Raw genomic sequence first — 22943 nt, forward strand, 5'->3', positions numbered from 1 at the left:
CCATTAACTAAAAATTAATTGCATAAATTACTCGCAGTCTTTTTGTTACATACACACATTAGCCACTCCAATTCTTCATGTCTTTAATCAACGAGATCTCGCGCAGGAAAACTCGCCACTCTCAACGTCCATTCGCCATGCGATTTCGCGCGCGACTTTGCTCGACGAGTGAACGCAAGTGCGCATTACGCATACGCGTATAATCGCGCGTACGATTACGATGTTCACCGCCACCATTGTCGACGGCGGCGGCGGCAGCTTCGCTTACGGGATCGCGAGGTGAATTCTGAGACGCGTGACGAATCGCGAGATACCGTGTCATCGCGATGCATCACAAGGCATGGGACACCGGCAGACGTATGTAATTCTCACACGCACACGCATCGTGATATTTATTGTCGCAAACGGAAATAAAAATAATACGAGTATCATATACGGCATCGGCCGCCTGTGACATCAGCCCCTCAATCAATCCGTTTTGCATGATGATGCATGAAGCGCATTCGGCGAACGTCTCGCGAGGACACTTATCTGGGTGTGGACGCGACGAGCGTTGCCCATATAAATCCTTTCGCCAACACCGTAGAATCTCGATTATCCGAGCGGTTTAACGGTATGTTCATTCATTCGCGTTATGCTCAATTAAACATTTAATTCTGGCCATAAAGAGAAAACATGTATACATTATACATAAATCCTACAAGACGAAAAAGATTGTCAATTTTTTTATTTACTTGATTTATTTGATTTATTGTAAAAAGATATATAATACGTAATCATTCTTCGTGTTATGTAATTTGAAAAGAATTGATTATTTAAACATTATTATTATTGGCCGTTTTTCAGCTGATTAAAGTAAAGCTATAGCGATCTTGCGTTATTCTCATGTATATTTTTACTTCTTAGAAATCGTATTGATGAAATGAATGCGCATCTTTCAAACAAGACTGTTTCAGGCCGCAATCGATTCATAACAAGGTTATCGATGATCCTATGCAAATGTTGCAATGCGAAGGTCACGTTTTATTTTCCTTATTGCAACTAGTTTTGATTCATGATTCGATGATACACGAATTTGGAAGTCAAATTTCAATTGATTGACTGAAAGAACATTGTTAATTAATCTAAAATTAAGTTAACTTTATAAAAATAATGGTTAAAGAATTTATTTTGTTACAATAGATTTATTAGCTAATATTGATACTAGCTAATATTTATCAATATTTTATATTTTATACGTATTATAATTTAATTTTTATATGTTTTCAAATTAATATATGCTTAACTTAATTTGTACTATTAATTATAGGTGTATATGATATATTAATTTATGAAAAATAATCATATTACATAAAATTATCAACTTTAATTGTTTTACAAAAATTAAGAATTATACACTAATTAATTATGTTTATATATTTATTAAAAAGCATTATGATTAATTTTATGAAATAGAAAATGCAATGCACTCTTTCACTTTTTTACAATTATCTTTATTTTATTTATATTTGTGCACTCTACTTTCTTTTTTCGGATTGGACTTAAGTACGATCAGTAAACTTGACTATACGATTCCGTTATTTCAATGCGATCGATAAATTTTCTCGCGGGCAAAACACTTTGATATATTACTGTAATCGGAAACGAGACAATAAATTTGCATGAACACAAATGATGATTATCTGGTCTACGATATTGTATGGCGCTTTGATCCGGATACATCACACACAATGTATCAAGGAAATTGTGCTTTTTTTCTTATATAAATGCAAACTAAGGCAAATTTATTCGTATTTTGGAGCAGTGTGAATTCCATTTCTTTCAAAGATAAGAGTATTACATTTATTTCTAATAATCTTGACACCATAACGAACAAATCTGTAAAGATAACGCTAAGGGATTTTCGACGATGATATATCGTTATCGCGGATTTACCGATATCCCTAACATACGTCTACCATAGCAATAACTGTGCCCTTGTCTCTCCACGATACATTACGGTGGATCCCGCAGAGATTTGCTCAGAGAAAGACGAGTGGGCACAAAGATTCCATGCAAATTGGGTCGACGTGAAAACACCATGAACGTAACCCACAGAGTTCGGAATATATCGCGTCTGTAATAAAGTAGTATTCAACCGAACCGTGCGTTTCGACATTTACAGCGGATCTGTATCCAGTATATTGCTACATTTATCGAATGTACGATCACTGTTCCGTGTCTCGCTTTAGTGTATTTGCGGACTTGGGTCTGTCAGAGAAACATTTTCATTGTAATGCTTCTATTATTCCGTTAGGAGACCACTTTTTTGGAGTTTTTTTTTATAACAAGATGTGGAATAATAAGTGAAATAATCGTAGAAAAATAAGAGATTAAATATTTTAAAAAAATTTGACATGTATAATTCTTATATATTTATATAACATTGAAATTTTTATTTTATGGAATATTTATTGGCAAATGTTTTATTTATGTTTGACAATTTATTTTAAAAAGTGTAATTGTTTTCAATTAATAACGTGCATTAAGAAATTCTTCAATATTAATAAACATAGATGCCTCAAATGTTACTACAACTGATAGTTGGTGTAAAGTGTTTGTTTAGATTCTGAATGTTTATTTTTATTAAAGTGATAGACAGCGCATCTTAATGAAACATTTTTGGCTGCGCAAAGTGTTTCTAGATCGCGTTCGACTTTGGTTACCGTTTTGCAGCTATGTTTAGATCACGTTCAGCTGGCGACGATAAACTAGGTCGGATTAGCGCATTTTCCTGTACGAGTTCTCCAACTTTTATCAAAAGAGAGTATGTCACGTTTTTTTCTCTTTTTAGATATTTCATTGCCAAGGAATTATTGGATTTCACCAGATGTCAAGCATAAAAAGATTATAACAATAAATTTTTATATAATAACATTTCATATTTAATATTATATATTATACACATGTTGCAAACAGTGCATATTTATTATTTATTGAAATGAAATTTTGACAATTTAATTATAGCATGTTCTTTTATCATTTCGAATTTTGAATGAAAATAAATACCATATCGAATTAATTAAATTTATTATTTACTGACGTATTTATTCAAACATTACGAAAATTGTATATGCTTGTACATTCAATCTAAATACAAGGCTGTAAGTTTCGGACGATAATGATATTATAACGCAATAATCAATTGATTACCAAATTCTTCATGATCAGCATGACATTAAAATGAAATAATATTAATGTTATTGCTATTATATATATATTTATATAAAACAAATATGGAAAAAACATTTAATTCCATTTTTGTATTTTTTCTAAATTACTTAAAGTGAATTTTATCTGGCCAAGAGCTTCGAACATCTTTTGCTACATACAAGTAATAAGTTGCCCGAATAACTTGAGTGCTTGTAACCGGATTTTGCAGATAAACGGATTTTCTGCATACGCAGCAGTTTATTGCGTCACATTACGCACGTTTCATCTCACGGTGATTAAATTACATTACTTCTACATTAAAGCGTCGTTTCTGGCATACACTCTTTAAAATAATGCGCATTTTGAAATAATTAAGTGATTAAAATTATTATTCTAATATTTATATATATATATATAGCCAATGCAATTATTTTATTTCTTTTTTGTTGTATAAATAACACATTTCATTAATTTTCTTTAGATGGGGCGATTACTCATATGGACGCACTTCTTGCTGCTAATTGTGCTGTTAGCACCGGTGCAGAAAGCTGCAGCATGCAGCTGTGCGCAAGCCCATCCTCAAACCAAGTTTTGTGAATCGGATTTCGGTACGACAGTAATTTTACGATCTTTCGGTATATGTAATGTAATAATGTCTTTCAGTTTTTGACATTATAAATAGCGCGAAAATATAAATTGTAATTTTGTTATCTATTATCTGTTTTAATTAAACAGATACTATACTTTTTTAACGAATTACAAATATCTTATTCTCGTCGATAAAGCAATATTTTGGTCAAAAAGTTGATAGTCAACTTTACATAATGATTTATACATATAATAACTTTTTTTATATAATAAGTTTTTACGTAAATATCGGTAACAAATGTATAACAGTGGAGATCACTTCGATTTTTATAAAAATTGTCTATCGCTGCTTAACAATGTTCTTTTATCACAGTTGTCGTAGTGAGGGTGAAAAAAGTTGTTCCCGTAAGCGACTATGAGATCGCTTACAAAGTCAAGATAAACAGAGTGTTCAAGGTGCGTATTATATGCCGGCGTGACGCGTCCGTCACATTCATCGCGAAATGCAATCTAGACTTAACCGTAACGCCTCTGCTTCTTCCTCCCGCAGTCGAACCCAAAGGCCGACATCGCTCTGATGCAGAACCTTTTACGGACACCGTCCGCGGACTCGATGTGCGGAGTGACACTGAACGTCGGCGATACGTACGTCGTAAACGGAAGGATCGTCTCGGGGAAAGCGCTTATATCGGTCTGCGGGCTCTCGATAAGATGGGCCGACACGACTACCAGGCAACGCAAGGGATTGAGACAGCTCTATCAACAAGGCTGCGTGTGTGACGTAAGTGCTGGGTTACTTTATATCTGTTGTCACTTTAAATTTATTCTCTCTATTATCGATTTCTCAATATCAAAATATATATTGCTATAAAAACTTTAATTAGAGAATACTTTGTCCACAAGATTTCTTTGCTCAACAGGCGGCAATGCCTTAGAATTTTATTACTGAAAAGATTATCGCAATCTTCTTTGATAATGTTGCCTTTTTCTCATAACATATTGTTTGATTACTGTCTTTTTTTTTACTATAACCAAACTTGTTGTACATTTGGAAATAATAGGAGAAAAATGTCAAAGTAAATATTCTAAATAAATTGATTGGAAAATACGAATTCAATCTGGCCATAAATTGAACAGAGGCCAATAAATCGTACGCAAAATCAAATATTTTTTCAACTGATTCCATGAAACCGACGCACGAAGGATTGAAGGCAATGAATCACATGCGCTGTAAATCTCAGCTGATTTTATACAGTCAAGAATGCTTCTCAAAAATGGAGTGCCCTAAAAATACATATCCGCGAACAAACAGCAGCACACGGGCGGATAACCCCCGTATTTGTTCAATCACGGCCGATTTTTTGTGCGTGTTTACACGGCTAAGAATACAAAATCGCGAGGAAAAAAATGGCCTGGTTTTTGTATCGCAGATTCTTTACACACACTGGAGGCGCAAGGGTGCCGTGCTCGAGTCCAGCGGCGGGAAGAATTGTCTATGGGAGAGCACACCAGGCCCCCAGGACTGCCAAGAAAAATACGGCGTTTGCATGGTGTTACCCAGCGGCTGTTCCTGGGTTCCCTCGGTCCCGTACAAGAATTGTATCAAGGAATACCAGCGTAAACGCGAGCAGCAAAGAGCACGAGAACCTTAATTGGCACTTTCGTATCTTTCGTAGCTTTCGTTCGTGTCTTCGTGCGACGGGAAGCAACGGAATTTATCGGTTGTAAAACGACGGCGTGTCTGCCAGACAATTTGATGACGGACACGCCGCGTAATCAAGTCACTGAGAGGCGAAGTGGTATAGCGGTAGTTTAATGGAAAGCTGCATATTTGCAGCACGTAAAAGTGGAAAGGCCCGAACCACTGCTGTATATTGCATGGAATAATTGAGTAACGTAACACGATAGTTCAATATTTGGGTTATACCGCATACACATGGATGCGCAAAAAAATTCCTTGTTTTTTTTTTAAGTTTTATTAATCATTAAAAACAATAACACTCTGCGGTTTTATAAATTGTTTTTATACTTTTCATAGTAACCTTTCAAATAAAATCGGATTTACTTAAAAATGGCAATGCATTAAATCTCAATTATCGGTCAGAAACAATTATTAAGACTATCGATACGATGTTATAAGAATGCAGTTAATATCTGGAATCGCCTATCGTCTATTAAATTATTTGTGACTTAGATTCGATAGCAATGAAGTTGATAAATTTTATCCCGTAGTTTATAATAATGGCAATTTCACTTTAATATTGTGTCTATAACACAAATAGAAAAAAGTATTAGTTAATTATTAGTAGGTCTGATTGGAGTTATATATGCACCCAACCCTTAATTATTTGATTATTATTAATGAAGGGTAACTTTGTTTCGGTTAGGTATTTTGAAACACGTAAATATTTCGTCTCTGAAATGTGCTTCAATGACCTACTTTCACAAATATTCTCTCTCTCTCTCTCTCTCTCTTTCTCTCAATATGTTGTATATATTATATATTGTTAATGTATATTATATATCGTTAAATTATTCCAATTACTTCGCGTTGTATGTAATCTTAGATTCGTCGTTACAACCGTACTTTGCTACGTTTCGTAGTATTTTATGCGCATTTTTAGATCTAAATTAGATTGTAGCTGTGCGTATATATTTGTTGTTTGCATAAATCATTATCATTATCCGTGAACTATTCAATCAAATAAGAACACTAAACATGGGAATTCATGGTTTTTAAATATAAAAAGTTTTGCTATTGCATTTGTAGAGGCATTGTTTTTACTTTTATTAAATTTTATTGCGATAGAATAGTTTCTCGTCAAATGGAAGTACATTATGGCCCTGATTCGATTCATGCTCAAAGCGCTATGGGCATCATTCCATCTTTATCGTTCTGTCTTAGTCAACAAAAATGATGGATGATGCAAATAACACTTTGAACGTAAATTAAACCCCGGCTCATGTAGGTCGAAATTCACTGCAGAATAAAAAAAACATTAAAAATTTGTATGTGCGCTTTCAAACGAAAATAAACGAATTTTTTACCTATAACTTAATTTAGCTTTATAAACGTGGTATTTTTGTAAGTGTTATGTGACATGTAGAATAAAAATAAATGAAAACAATTGTTCTTATAAACATGTCCTGATTATAACAGCATTGATAGCACTATCACTCTGATGGTGTAACAGTTTATTTTTTGAGACATGTACCAAGAAATGAATATGCCGGTTTTACTCACCATTTCACGATGATTGGGGTAATAAGTCTGCTCAATCAGTGGGAAGTTGTCTTTACCTAAACGACGCTGTAGTCCCAGCAGGTGAGCAAATACCCAAGGTTTGTCCTATTCCATAGAACACGGTATCAATTATCGAACGATTCATTAATATATGTGTGTATATATATATATATATATATATATATATATATATATATATATATATAATATATTGGTTAATGTGTTTAATTAATTTTATTTGCAGATGACAATATTCTTAATAAATTATATTTTCTATGTTTTGTATATATTTTGCAAGTACTTATTATTAAAATACTTATTATTAAAGAATTTATAAAGTCGATAATTCTATCAGTACCTGAAAATTGTAAATTGCTGTGAGATTGTTAACGCTGGGTACACCGCCATACATCAGACCAAGAAGAAGATTCTTGTAATCTTCTCCAGCATCCCGTAGATTTTGACGTATCAATACGAAATCAGGTTTGAAGGATCTGATAACAAATAACAAACCTACATAACAAGACAACAGGACAATACTACATATCCGACATCTTAATATTGATTTAATTATTTGAACAAATAATTTTTACTTCAACTATCTTGTTACATTATATTTGTCATTCTATCTAAAAATTTTTTCAGGCATTACGTGTAATATAAATCTTACACATTTTTCAAACCACTGTTTCAACTTATTATATTTTTTGATATTTAATTTGGTATTGCAATTCTAAATATATAGAATAATATTGAATTTTAATTTAACGCAGAGAATTATTAAAATTGAAATGCAGAAATGTATTCTTGTTTTCGAATTTCATTTTACCGAATAACTTTGGTCCCGTTACGGTAGACAGCCATGGACACAACGGTGCCCGCCTCGCTTGCTGTTAGGGACAGTTCTCGGAATTCCGCCTGCTCCACGCGAATCTCATAATCGCCATGCAGTCTGCGTCCCCGAAAGTATTTGCTCCAGTCGGTGTTCTGGTCATCGATCACCAGCAGGGTGAAGCAACGGTCTTTGCTGTATGACGAGCCTCTGGTCGCGCCAGATACCGCCGCTCCCAAGATAGAAGCACCCTACGCATCATTTTAACTTTCGCTTATTGTGATATTTTCTCACCTTGCAATATAATAATTAACCAAACAGAAAATTGATTATAATTAAACTCTATATGAGTGACTTGAAAAATACTTTTGAAGAAAGTAAATGTAAAGATTTCGCTCCAGAAAAATGTTACTAGAGAAAGTTGAGAGAAATATTTTCGAATACTACTTTCAATTCAATTATTAATAACTCTTTTGTTTATAGTTGCAGAAGTGGTTAAGAGAGAAACCTATTATTCCTCATTGTATTGAAGTCAACTTGCCTGGTCGCGGGCGGCGCCGGTTAAGCTCTGCACCCGTTGGAGCAAACTCTCCCTCGTCTTCGCCGGCGAAGATGGTGCGCTGGTGGTTCGCGAGCCGGGTCTCAGGTTGAGACTGAGATCGCCGCCGATGGGCTGCGGCGGCCCCTGGGGTGGCGCGCCCGGAATCGGCGGCTGAGACGGTGGCGGTATCGGGCCCGGTTGGGACTGCAGGGGTCGGTCCGACACCCCTTGATACGGCTGAGACGAGTCCTGCCGGCCCATGGTGGCCATCCCAGGATCTGCGTTTGGCTCATCGTCGAGCTCCGAGCTTAGGTCCCCTGATGAGAACCTGGAAGACAAGCTATGGTGGTCGTCGTGACAGTGACAATCGGTTGGCAGGCCGCGCACTGACGCTCGTGTCTGACTGCGTTAAATGCACATCGATCACAGCCATTCTCGATGCTGATGGGATGAAGAGCATGGTGATGACGTCGGCAATGAGGCTGGACGGTCGCTAATCGGCCGGCGCTGCATGCGTGAGAGCGACGCGGATTTCACGTCTATTTCGGTTGCGGATTAGACGATCACGGCGTTTTGATTTAAAGTAGCATATATTTGTTTCTTTCTTTATATGTAAGTGCAGTCTTTTTCACATGGTTTTTGGCGCGCTGAATAATATGAGCATTTGGATACAAACGATGGATAGGATACGTTGTTGCGCATTTACGTCATCATCGATTTACCTGGCGCTTATATGGTTGCTCATAAGTAACAGCGAGATTTACGTCATAAATAAAAGCGAAAGATGAAAGACGCGATATCGCTCATGGAGGCGTTATGTTAACGTTGGGGTGTGTAAAGTAATGTTAGCGCGATGGCTTGATATCGTGGCATGCGACCGGGCTACTGCATTTGGGGCAATATGAGGCTGGAAGCGGTATTTTTAACGAGTCGCATGCACACATTCATATTTGTTGAACACGAAACGCTTGGAATTATAATAAGAACGTTAAGATACTTGTACTTTGCCTCTCTGTCGATATTTTAGCGCGACACTTTCGGACAAGCAGAGGCTCCCAAATATTTCGACGACGTAAATATTTTCCTTCGGCGTAATATAATATAATATTTAAGAGACTTCTCATTCCCATTTTAATCGGTTTCAGCAGTATTTTTAAGAATTAATTTTAAAGAATCGAGGTTTTGATACTGTAAATGTGCAAAAAGGTAAAAAGAGAGTATTTTTAAAAACGAATTGTTATGTTAACATCGCTTTACACATATTTATAAGTAGATGTAAAAAGTATTTTTCATTCTATGTATAATATTTTTGTCACTAATATAAAAGCCTTCGCGTCGAGTTTTAAATAATCCCAATTTTTCAACGTCGTAATTTTGACCCATTGTTGTTTACTTAACGTCTGATTCAGATAGGCACTTGTGTCTAGCTAATTAAAGAGAGAAGTCTATTTTCTCTTCACGAGCGCTCTATGGAAGCCGTCAAGAGCGCAGCGAAATATTCAGGTACCGCGCGCATTGTTTTAACGGCCGATCATTATCATGCGCACTAGTATGCATAAATTGATTCCGTATAAGAGCCATTCATAACGAAAGCAGAATTCAGCTCGGTGATGTGATACCTAGAGTTTTCATTAGGTATACCTTTCAACAAAGTATTGACTCTCGAGCGGCAGGCAGAGCGACGTTTCGATCGAAATGCCGTGGATTTTAATTATAGGAATCTCTGGACCTTGTCCAGTCCGATAATACGAACAGAATGCGACCGGTAATTACGTTAAAATCGCATTAGGCGCGCAATATAGCGAGAGAATATAGGACGCTGTTTGTAATTATAAATTATTGCTTATATTTATACGCATAACTTCAGTAACGACGAGAGAAAGAAAAATAACAGAAAAAAATCATGTCAAGTAAATTATTTATTTTCATCAGCAAACCTTTTTTAGAGATTTATATTGTCCTAAATGCACATTACTGATTCCATGCGTTCAAGAGTTATTCCATAAAATCAATTTGAAAAGTCGGCAAATGCTCGCGCAATATAGTTGTACTTTGTTCCATGCAAATTCATGATTTGGGCTGACATTTTTCAATATGCATATGTCAATACAATTACGGAGGAGATATGCAGAAAATACGACCTCAATTCTACGGGCATGTAAACGAGTTGCACGGGTTAAATTCACTAGAATTAATGGGCGTGAGATTGAATGTCAGCCCTACGATCGAATTTGATGATACCGGCGGCTTACCTCCGTTTCAGGTAGTTGACATTGGAGGTGAAGGACTGACGAAAACTGGAGAATGAAATGTTGCCGGGTGATGGAGCTGTACCACAGTACTTGGCGCAACCGCCGCGGCCGGTAATCTTGATGGTTACACCGGGCTTACTGCTGCGATGAAACGGCTCCCGGTATCGTCGTTCAGACCGTTAGCGATCCGTAGGATAAACCGTTTTAGCTCTTTGCCGTTGCCGTTGGTCCTTGCACTGCCGGTTATGCGACGTCGTCGCGACGCGTGAAATAGATCGTTCGTTGTGGGTCGATGGATCGTTTCGCTAGATCCCAGATTGATGGGCGGGTTCTCTCTGCTTGATGCGTCGCGGGATAAACTTTAACGTAAGGTAATCCGAAAGGAAAGGATGAAATAAGAGGAGGTGAGGAAGGAGAAAATAAACAATCCAAGTTGAAATCTGCAAGTAAAAGAGATACAAGTATCGAATAATTGTATGAATTGTAATTACAGGATTTTTTATTTGCGTAAACAAGACTATAAATAGTATTATTCGTGGATACATTGAATAATTTGGAATGCAATATTTTTTATATTTAAATTAATTAATGATTGTTGATCAATGTTTTATAATATTTGGTTACGAATACGTATATTTTACAGTGCAGTGTAGTTTACAATTTAATAACAATGAAAAATAAAACTGGTTAAATTTTCTGCTCCATGAAGTTTTCGGTTTATTTAAAGCAAATTAATTATCTCTTAAATGTGAAGAGTCGATCCATTTAATTTACTATTATTAGAATTCTACAATGTTTATATGTATTAGTATTATGACATACAGATTTTTTACAATTATAGAGGACTATAAGGAGCTTTTCTTTCTTTAAGTTTTCTTTTTATTCAAATAGCTTAAATCTATTCTGCAATGAAAGGCACATTTTTTTTGTACAAGACATCTTTTCGTATAATTGGGTTCTCTGGTATATCGGAAACAGTAAGATCATAAAATAAATTTATATTCTTTATATTTTGCTTTGTGAATGCTTGTGTGCACATTACTACGGTAATAAAAGCTACGCCAAAATTCATCCAAAATTTTTTTTTGGATGATTTAGATCAGACACAGAAATAAGAAAAAAATTCAGTTGAATTTTACAGACAGTTCACGGAATAGGAATAACACAACTCTTGCAAACTCTTGTAGTACGTATAGCCAATTATAGGTATAATTAAAAAAATCCTTTTAAAATCTTAAAGTTTCTAAAAATTATATTAGATAATATAAAAACTGTTGTTCTTAAATTGATCGTTAGATATAAGTAGTATTTCAAAGTCACGTATTATGCATCAAGGGACAAGAATTATGGATGTAACCGGTGTGGCCAATGACTCGTAATAAGGCTCGCGAAAATCGATAGTCGGAGCGTGATTTTGCTTGGAATTTCTGAAATGCTTCACGACATCGCGCGAGCGGCCGTATACCGGCATTCACGTATTCTTGGAACATACGCGCGGCACGGAAATGCTACTTCCATGGCTTACTTGTCGATCGTATCACCGGGTAGAGCGTACCTTCCCTGAAGAGCTCGCGAGATAATTCTATGCTCACCGCGGGAAGAGAAGCGTCGAAGGAAGCAATGATACATTCCGACCGTTCATATTTGTTTCTTCCGTAGTTCTGTTCTCCGATAATAGTGACGCCGCCCATGTTTCACAGAACTAGCAAACTTCGCGTGACGTGTAATCTTCGACATTCAACTTTCTCGAAGTATTGCTCGAGAGGAAAACTTCGCGACTTGATTTGTGGATTCGAACAAATGGCAATAACTTGTAAAATATTCCTATTGATGCTCCTAAATGTTACGCATGAAATTAAAAGCAAAAGAATTTTTTTCGTACATAAAGGTATTTTTTTAAAATTATTACGTATATAACAAAAATTTTTTAAATGTTAACTTAAACACTAACTTAACAAATAAGTAATTTTGCTTAGTTTTTAAATTAAATTTAACTGAATTAGAATTTAAAGAAACAAGATGTTTATTTAAAAATATACAACGAGTTTGCATCAAGATCTTACGAAGAGAAAATTCTAAATTTATCATAGAGCTTGCAGTTGAAGGGATATCTAGGTCGTAAGTATTCCGTATTTCATTCCGAGGTTATTCTTTGAAGTCTTAATTCGAGTCTTCGGCCGTTTTATGATACTATAGGGATTTCAACTGCTCTGCCTTCGCTGTTGTTGCTTCAGGAGATTCAAATCGTACGAACGTATGATTTATGCACAAATTATAGGGAAGCGAACTAGATGAGCCAATGAGAAATAAGTTAATCTCTATTTATAACGACTTCCATGTGATAATATTTTGCAAATTAGTGTAATACGTTGCATAGAATTATCTTCGCGCCCAAGTAATACCTACCTATTAGGCCACGAAGTGATAAACGAGTTATAGAGCCATTACGTGTTGATGAGTTGCCGTGGATGCAGCTCATCAAGCATTTTACACGCACAATACCGTTGCATGCATCGAATTCCTATAATATCTATGTTACATACGATCAAGTAAGTCACAGCAATAGCCTAGCGTATATGTTAATAGACGATAAGTTAACCGATACAAAGTTCTAGTAAAGTTAGATGTCTGATTCGAAATTATAACGTTTTATTATAGTTACAGAATGAAAGCGCTCTAAGCTGAGGTTTAATTATTATTCTAGAATATATGAGAAACATAATCGATAAGTATCAAGAGAAATATAGTCCACGCGTAAAAAATAATACAATACTGAATTTAATGTTAGATGCTAAATAAAAATAATTATTATTGTTTTATATGTCATATTAAATAAAAAGATTATGAATAAATTTTTATAACTTTATCATTCTAACAGAATCACTTGAATATTAAAATTGTTTAACGTCAACAAGTAGGTCACTGTGTAATTTTGCGGAGACTGATAGGTAGCGTAGGTATTAATGCCGATTGTGTACGGATAATTGCAGTCTAATCCTATCCCAACACATTTGCCACCATTAAATTACAGATGGTGTAAGAATCGATACACTCGGCTTACCCACATTCTGTTGAATCGGACAAACATCGAAATTTAATGAGTGACTTATCGAGCGAGAATAATCATTTTCGTTGTAGAACAAATTCTGGATGTAATTATAAAATACTGAAATGAAATATTCAGATTTACATTAAATTAGATGAACGAATTAATAGAGAGTTTAATTGTTACGGCATAATAAAGTAAACATTAACATGAATAAAACATAAACGTTACGGATACATATATTAATTATGTATTAAATATCTCGAAATTTTCGTATTAAATTTAGCGCATTGACATTAAATGTCACTTTATACGCCACTGTTATAATTTGCATATTACGTATTTTCATAATGTTAAATGCAATGAAATATGGATATTGTACTGACGATGTTTCACTTAATTACAAAGATTAGATCTCGTCTAAAAGACTGCTGCGAGCATTCTGCCTGTTTTAATCTCCGCGTCTAACTCACATTGGAATCTTAATGAAACGGATTTGTACACAGTATCTTTTAATATATCTGTCACATATTTTGCTCCGACCGAGATAAAATAAATGTTACAAAAAATTGCGTAACAAAGAGCTCTTGCTAATCCGTACACTGAACAAAAAGTAATATATTTAATAAGATATGTAGTTGCGGACTGCCAACTGCAGATATACTCAGTACAATAATATAAGCTATTTCAGTATCAACATTGTACTTGCATTAATAGCAAATATTATTGTATTGAATATTTTATGTAGTTGGCAGCCCGCAATCACATATGTTATTGGCTATATTACTTTTTTTGTCTGTGTACGTATAATTTTAAAACGCTGAAAAATACAACCACTATACGTATTGATTTTTTTTATTTAAGTACTTTTCAAGACTGATCAATAAACTCTTGTTGAAAAATAAATGAGTCAGATTTTTATTTATTAAAGACTGCATTTATTATGTATTGCATTGAGCAATTTATAGAGTTTATTAAAATCATAATTGTGTATACAAGATTTAACTTAACGCGATTGAATTTATTATTGTTAATTAAATTCATCACCTTTAGTCTAATCCTTTTTAAGGGTTTTAGTCTAATCCTTTTAAATAGACTCCTTTTTAAAGACAAAGAAATTTTAACTTGAGAAAACTCTTTACTAAGTATAATTTCTGTCGAATCACGATTGATGATCTAAATCTACAATATTAATGATCGTTACTTTCAATTTTATTATGAAGATAAATTTTATGTTAACGTTAAAATGAATAAGAGTTGTAGGACAATTCTCGTAAAAGAATATGTTTAAGTGCACGAACAGAGAAGAGCGCTATAAAAAAAGAAGAATATTCTCGTTTGTGCTGATCATTAAGATCCATCTCGACGGCCATGACTGAAACTACCTAAGAAAAAGCTGTTTTTATTAACGTTACGAAGGAAAGGATGGGAAAAGGTTTCCCAGAGCTTGAATGTAAAATAAAATTCGTCTCCCCTCCCCTAAAAAAAAAAAATCAATGAAGGTTTTCGTAAAACACACACACTCGCCATTACTTCATCGTCTCCCGAAACTCAGTGTGTCACCCCTGCTAAAATTATCGTACTCATTTCTCGTTTCCCCCCTGGCTATCCCGACTATTTATGACTGAACATCGATTGTACCCCGTCCGACCGGGACACCGGAATCTTGCGCAATGGACGTAAATCCGAAAACTGCACTTGCGTACGAAAATATACACCTCTCATTCAGGGAAATAATGATCCCATTTATCAACGACCGCCCACACGCGCCGTTCGTCCTCGCCGTCAATACGAGCGACGGTAATCTTACCTCGGCGATCTCTTGCTACGCAAGACGTTAATTCGAGCTTTAGCCCGATAAAGTGATTGCTGGAAACACTCGGCGCTACGCTGATCCGTTACTGTTAGTATCGTCGTAAATCCACGACGTGCTCTATTTCAGCGACGTTATTCCGACGGCGTTATCTGACGCGTCTTATCGAACACCCCTATCGAGCGACTATCGAGAGCGACGTTGAAACTACCCCGAGAGAGGCACCGAAACTACCCCGCTTGGCGAAGACAGCCGTCACGTGAAGGTGGTGCGCGCCACCAGCCTGTCAATTTGCGTACTCCACGGGGTCGGGGAACCGGCAAAGCGATTTCACGGAAGAGGCGTGCTCGCGGGAAAAATCGCGATTTCAAACGCAATCGCTTCCCTTCTCGGCAAGATCGATCCTTTCACGAGTCACGAAATTGAAAATCTCTCGCCTGTCGTGCGAATTTTCAAACTACAGGCCACTTACCTGTGTCGCGTGCGCGTACTACCCACTAGTTTGCCGATGAAGCAGTGAGGCTCGGCGGAGAATCGCGAGGGTGTCGCCCGGAGGGCTACCCTGGTCGATACCGCCGACGCCTGCGCAACTCCTTATCGTCTACCGACCCCTCGCGTCCTCCTCCCGTGAAGCTGCCTCGCGCAGCCCGTCGCGGCCGACTCCGCACGACTCTCCGCGCGGAGAAGAATGACGAAGGTAGGGAGAAACAAATAAAAAACCACCCCTCACCTGCCTGTTGGTATTTGTGCGAGATTGTTCGGTGCATGTCAAACACGGTCCGCCTACTTGCCGACTGGAGATGAAATAACTTACTTTTGCAAGTGCCCTCGCACCCTTCTGAAAAAACAAATTCGATATCGGCGCACTTAAGAGGGTCGCCATTCCTGTGAAATCAAAAGGCTATTGTCATGACAAGAACTGTTTCTTTTCCCCTTTTACAGAGGCTCGCGAAGCAATCGCGTATCGATGACAAATGAATGACGCTTCTTTTTTTAGAGTAGGTAAATCAAACTTGCGGAAAACGTGAGTGGGCGAATGTTTGACGGGATTGAACGCAACCTTGGATGTTATTAAGAACGGGAAGGGATTTGACATCCCTTGTGAGATTCTATCGATGCGATGTTATATGAAGCTGCGCTTGAGGAGAAATCCATCAGCAACAATAAACTCTTTGCAATATTGATATATTTGACGGAGACTTTTATTGAAAAGTTTCTTATTGAAAAAGTTGAAACAGAGGACTAACTAAACTTTTGCATTATTAATCATATATGAACATCTTCTCTCAAATAAAAGATAACACGATTTATTTTGAGAGAGAAAAAAATGATATAGCGAGTAATAACAAAAGTAAGATACTCACATCTTATTTATTTATTGCTTATTTTAGATATCTTTCAGATATTTTTATGTTCTTTTTAATATACAGCGATATTCTACAATTTACTGTGTTTACTAGATTAATTATTAGATACTTTAATTATTACAAGATAGTCAATATTATTCTACATAATATAACCTGTATATAACTATACACATTATATAATCATATATAGCTATGTAACTATTTATTAAACATAAAATCATTATTATAACGATATGAATAGTTATATAGCTATAGATGGTGAAAACATTATTAAATATTATATGTTATTGAATATCGTTATAATAACGATATTCAATAACATATTTAATAATGTTTTCACAAATATGTTGTATTTAACTTATTGAGTATGCTCGTATCACGGTATTTTGAAAAAAAAACTCGTCAATAAGAAACTATATTTAACGGTAAAAAAATGTCAAGGTGATGGCATTAAGAATATAAAATGTTTATGAATGTTTATAAATGTTTTATGAGATTTCTACGGAGCGAAAAGACTCTATGTAACGCGTTATTATATTATTTGCATTAAAAAAAAAGAAGCATAACCGAGACTCCCGTTCGTTTCAAGCAAACTTCAATCGATACACGGCGAAGTTCCTCCTCAAACCTCTCGACGAATTCATCGGATGTAGATGAAAGAGCAGTAAGAAGGCTTTGAACTGTCAAACTTCTTGTCTCGTTGCCAATAATCCGATAAAAAGATATTACCAATATAAAATAACGTATAAAGAAGTAAACCAACTTTATCCTTTTTAAATCCCCGTACGTAATATACTTTTTTTATTATGTCCAAATACACTCAGATACGATAACATAACAAGATATTAAAACGAATTAAAATATATTACGAATTAATATAAGAAATAAAAATACAAGGAAAAAGAATAAAAAAGTATATATCGAATTATTATTAAAAAATGAAACATTTTTAGATTTGCCTTTACTTAATAAATAAAAAAGATATTTATTTTATGATGCGCGTACTTGACACAGTTATTATTATATAATTCAAAGCAATTAATCATACTGTTAATTAAGTGAAAACAATCGGTGTTAGCTCAAAGTTAGAACGGTCTGTCTTGTGATTATTATTATGTTAAACGAACTAATACGTCTTTGAAAAGAGAAACATTAATTATAAGCAACGTTTCTCATTCGCAGATCTATTGGCGCGTCTGCAATTGATGTCGCATCAATTTCAAGTTTCCGATACAGTATCTGTCATCGTAGATCAAGATGTATCGCGTGTTACTACGCGGGAATGATTACTCGCCACTTCTATTGTCTGTTATACGAAGTCTTTGTCTGCACTGTGACGTCTCGAGTATCTCGTTTTGACCTTACGAAGAACTCGTGACGGCGATACGTACGAAACCTCGCGAATAATAGATCGAACGTATATCGAGGCCTGTCCCGGAATACTACGGCGCGGATTCTTTAAAGGAAGCCGGGCGTTATCTTCGAAGCTGATAAGCGCGACTTCAAAGATCCGCACGTCTCCTTTAATCACGATAGGTCGAACCAGTCTAGGTCGGGCTGTACGGGTCGTTCATTATAATTTTTGAGTCTCTCCGAACCGGTTTCAGCAGTTGTTGCCAGTAGTAGTACACCAACGTTGTTGCACGTTGTTATTTCATTTTTTTTTGCATCGTTTCTGGCACGTATTCCTTTAAATCTCATAAATACCCGGATTCTATTATTTTAAATTTATGTAATTTATGTTTAGTCAATTGACCAGTTCATGTGTTTAGTGTTCATGGAATATCATCTGGAATAGTGAAGGCAATATATATATAATGGAAAGTAGATCGAGATTAATTAAAGTCTTTCTCTGTTAATTAATTAAATAATTAATTAAATGTAGTTACCGTCGCTTTAGAGCTCCTTTTGAACTACAAAAAGAGATTATATATACACTTAATATTAACTTGATATTATTAATTTAGTATTAAGTCGTCAAAAAGATGATGTTATTATTTCATAATTTTTAAATTGGCAGACGCAATTGAGCGATTTCTGCAAATTAAAGAGTTGAACAGACGCAAAGGTCTTTTCGTCTGTTTAAATTTATAAATGTATTGCAAACATTAGCAGACGCAAAGTAGAATTTTTCTTAATATCTTTTTGGAGTTCAGCTGTTTACGCCATCAGCATAACTTTTTTTTTTGTATCCGGAATGTTCTTTAATTATCTCGATAATTATCTATATATAAATGTTGGTTTCATTCTTTGCGAGTGTCGTTGCTGGAATACCAGCTTGAGCTCAGCTAGGTCGCCTCGCTGATACATCAGAAACCGCGGTTGCCAACCACTCGCTCGCCCCGTACCGTCCTCTCACGACGGTACCGGCAACCAGCGAGCAGCTACACACCTCGAATCCGGAGACATGAATGCCCGCATCGCGTACACAGCGAGTCGGATGAAGAGGGAATGGCCACTACGGCCACCTCCATCCCCACCAGAAAGGCCGAACATCTGAGCGCGTCCTCTCGGAGTAGCGCTCGGCGGGCGCAGTCATTATTGCGCCAGTCTAACACCCGCCAGCGATTCTTCCTCGTCGCGGTCGTGCACCGAGGTGCTTTCCCAGCCGATTTCCGGAGAGACCACCTCGCGGTACCAACGCGTCGTAGCAGGGGTACGTGCGTGCGAGAGGAGAACGGCCTCGTGGCACGCCTCGTGGTCACCTCGGCGAGCGCGCCGACTATCGCGTCACGGTACCTCGGCGGATACGATGAGACTCTTCTCGGGGAACGAGGAAAATGTGACGTGAGAGACTGGCCTTCGGCGGGTCCTTCGGCGAGAGTGCGACACGCTCGGCGACGCAGTCAGTACGCGCGGGCGCGGGTCATCCTGCAAAAATGACCGTCGCGGTGAGGAGGCTGCTGCCGACGGCGGCGATGTGCTGCTGGCTCCTGGTGGCGCTCGGTATCGGCCAGGTAAGTAACGAGAAACTGTTATCCCGAGAAACGAGGAAATTTCGCCGTTTCGAACGCGCTAACGAACGCGCCGGAAATCGTGCGTTTGCATGCGGATGCGTCGAATAAATTCCGCGGGAAATTAAGGTACCATTGAATAACTCGGATTGAAATACCAAATTCATTGTAAATTTTAGAGCTTTGACGTATACATCTTTTTATATATAAAGAAATATATAAATAATTATATATACGTTAATGTATAAGAATATATATTACATAATTATGATATATTAAAATAAATCAACTTTGTACTTTATTAAAAAGATTTGAAAATTATGCGAGGTTCAAGAATAATGAGATCACAAGATAAAGAATTTTTTTTAAAGGTTGCATATAATAATAATTTGACGTATCTTATCTCCTCTTTTGGCTTAATTTTTTAATTGCGAAAATTAATTAGTTTTATTTCGATAACATCTCGACCGCGTGAAGAGTTCAGTGCGCTCAGGATATGTGTTACGACATGATCGCAAAGTTTGATCTGTCGGAATGATTACTGTCATTCAAACATCCGGATTCCTGAAGCTGGTGTATTTCAAAGTGTTTCCAAGTTTTTTCTTTCTTTTCCTTTCTCTTTCTAATTCTCTCTTTTTTCCTGTTTTTTCCTTAATTTTTTTATTAATGCAAGATTTATTTTTCTTGGAATTTTATTTATAACATATATGTCGTTTTATATTCTTAATGTCTTACTCGTAAGTTTAAATTGAAAAATATTAAAGAAAATTTTGTTAAAATAAAATACCAGGGGAATAATGATATAGAACTCTGAAAGCTAATTATTCCAATTTAATTAGGAAACTTTACTCAACAGGTACTCGTTATCTGTGCATTTATTTAAAAAGAAAGATAAAGATAGACATATATTTACTTGATAGATAAGTTTATCAAGAAGTTGAAGCAATCGGTTTCAAGTGCTAGAAATGGGGAATGACGAGTTTGGAATTAATGAAAAATATAGCAATTTTTTCACAAAGAATTTCTTTCATTTATAACTTAAAATATTACGTTCATGTTTCGCTAAAAAATTGATTATGGATTATACAAAACATTTATAAGTGAAAGAAGAAATAATATATTCTTAAAGTGGTCTTTATATAATTTTTTGCTTAGAAAGTGGTCTTTTATTTTCTTGAGTTAATTAAGTTCTTTATCTCGTGATATTAATATAAAATTAAACAGTGACAGATATGAATCTAGTATAAATAACAAATTCAGGTTTTATAAATGGAAGGTAAGCAATATTCTCAGTGCATACATATTAATTAACTTAACGAAGATAAAGACTTGATTATACCTAAACGAAGAGGGTGGCTACTGTGGTAAAGCATCGAGTGATTAAATGTCTAGAGAGAAATTTGAAAAATCATTTCACATTTGATAAGCACATACCGTCTTGTTATTTATCTTTCTCTTGTTTGTTCGCTTTGCTAATGTGCATAATGTTCAACGTAACGTCGTATGAGAAAGAAAATCATAAATACATAAATCATCAAACAAAAAACGGCATTCTACAACGCTATGCCATGCTGACTCAAATTACATGCAATTGCGATATATCAGCAATGAATATGCAAAATCAATTTATATTTTTCGTGCAGACGAATATATTATTCATAAGCCGCAAACATACATGACAATACAAAGAAATGAAAATTATATTAGCATTTAGGACATTTGAATATGTGTATACATAATTATAAATATTTTATTTCATATATACTTTAACATTAATAATTTTTGTAATAACAGTTTTAATAATATATATATTTAGTATATTTTTTTACATTTTAAAATACGCGTAGCATTTATATTTTAAGTTTATTGTAGATTTAATAAAGAATTAAAGAAAAGACGAATTAAAATACTTAAGAATATTTTGTTTTACAACTTTTTGTAGATTGTACTTAGTCGTTGAATGAGGGAGAGGAGAAGGGAGGGGGGAGAGAGAGAGAAACACGAGTTAAATATCCGTAACTACTTACAGACGTCACGTTCTTTGCAGATTTCCATCGCGTGCGATTATATCGCAAACGAATATCTGTGCTTAATGTATATATTTATGGCTATACCATCTCTAACTTATTACATACGGCATTAGCAAGACTGCTAATTGCTTCCCGCAATCTTTATAAGAATGCTTTATATATAACTTGATCATCGCGGAAGTAGCCGAATAATACTTATTATATGCTACAGTTATTTTAACATGTGTTCATTTTCCATTATTCTATTATTTATTACATTTTTCTTTCCCGTTTCCCGTTTCTCGCACTTTATCGACACTTTCTGATGAAGCGTTCGCTGTGAGAGCGAAGGGAACAAATTTGCATTAAAATAGATGAGTTTTTCTCATCTTTTCGAACAGTGGAATTACATGTCTCCCTTGAGACGGCTGAACAGGCCATGGTAATGGATACAAACTAGTTTCTTGATTTCATCGTCGTGCAACAAAAATAACGCGACAAGAAAAATCGCGATAACGTGAAAGTTGCTATTGCTCGAAACCGGCGGAGTCCTTCAGTCGCGATTTTACGAGCAGACGAAAATTTGTCTGACATACAAAACCCCGAGAGTATTTCATTTGTATATTTTAGAACAAATTTATTTTATCTTGCATTATTTTTTACTCTTTGGCGCCTCGCAACAAATTATAAATTGTAGAATAATTTAAAACATTAACGAACCCCAAAGAGAACATTTCTAAAGATATATAAAAGTTTGATACCAGACGTGTATGTATTACGTCTTTATGTAACATCTTCTAATTGTATAAATTTACGATTATTTCCTCGTCTTTGTCAAGTTGAATATAAATCACTTCGTTCCGTCAATCGGACGCATCGAGAGGTTAACGCTCCGCGTCGCGTTCAGCTCTTTCGCTCGTTCCGAAATGTATCCCGGGACGAAAAGTTCCAGGGCCTCGGGGTCCGCCTATTACGAGGAGGAATGCACCGGAGGATCCGCGTGTGCACGCGTACGTGTTAGCGCGTGTACGTGCGCACAGGCGTGCAACACGTGCGAAAGCGCGACCGCCTGGCTGCAGCGCGGTGCGGTCCCACCTTTATATAG

General features: G+C 35.9%; 3 protein-coding genes across 7 annotated transcripts in view; 2 read left to right on the plus strand and 1 right to left on the minus strand.

The window, feature by feature from the left end:
* Positions 1-6921, plus strand: part of LOC105834118 (tissue inhibitor of metalloproteinase) — a 115128-nt gene extending 108207 nt beyond the window's left edge. Inside the window, exons 4-7 of the mRNA XM_036291762.1 lie at positions 3674-3800; positions 4154-4236; positions 4331-4561; positions 5211-6921. Coding sequence (XP_036147655.1) covers positions 3674-3800; positions 4154-4236; positions 4331-4561; positions 5211-5432 — 663 coding nt within the window. The 3' untranslated portion in view covers positions 5433-6921. The remainder of the gene's footprint in view (positions 1-3673; positions 3801-4153; positions 4237-4330; positions 4562-5210) is intronic.
* LOC105834117 (synapsin) overlaps positions 1-16116 on the minus strand; it is a 47320-nt gene extending 31204 nt beyond the window's left edge. The window contains exons 1-6 of one of the 3 annotated variants that reach the window (XM_012676352.3): positions 15981-16116; positions 10650-11089; positions 8398-8725; positions 7854-8107; positions 7383-7518; positions 7025-7129 (exon numbers count right to left, since the gene is read on the minus strand). In XM_012676352.3, coding sequence (XP_012531806.1) covers positions 7025-7129; positions 7383-7518; positions 7854-8107; positions 8398-8667 — 765 coding nt within the window. In that variant the 5' untranslated portion in view covers positions 8668-8725; positions 10650-11089; positions 15981-16116. The other 2 variants (XM_036291757.1, XM_028193196.2) reach the window with 2 other exon arrangements.
* Positions 16117-19435: 3319 nt separating this feature from the next.
* LOC105834120 overlaps positions 19436-22943 on the plus strand; it is a 29658-nt gene continuing 26150 nt past the window's right edge. Inside the window, exon 1 of one of the 3 annotated variants that reach the window (XM_012676364.3) lies at positions 19436-19832. In XM_012676364.3, the coding sequence (XP_012531818.1) occupies positions 19755-19832 (78 nt within the window). In that variant the 5' untranslated portion in view covers positions 19436-19754. The remainder of the gene's footprint in view (positions 19833-22943) is intronic. The other 2 variants (XM_012676363.2, XM_012676362.3) reach the window with 2 other exon arrangements.

Source organism: Monomorium pharaonis, chromosome 9 (assembly GCF_013373865.1).
Source record: "Monomorium pharaonis isolate MP-MQ-018 chromosome 9, ASM1337386v2, whole genome shotgun sequence".
Taxonomy (NCBI): Eukaryota; Metazoa; Arthropoda; class Insecta; order Hymenoptera; family Formicidae; genus Monomorium; species Monomorium pharaonis.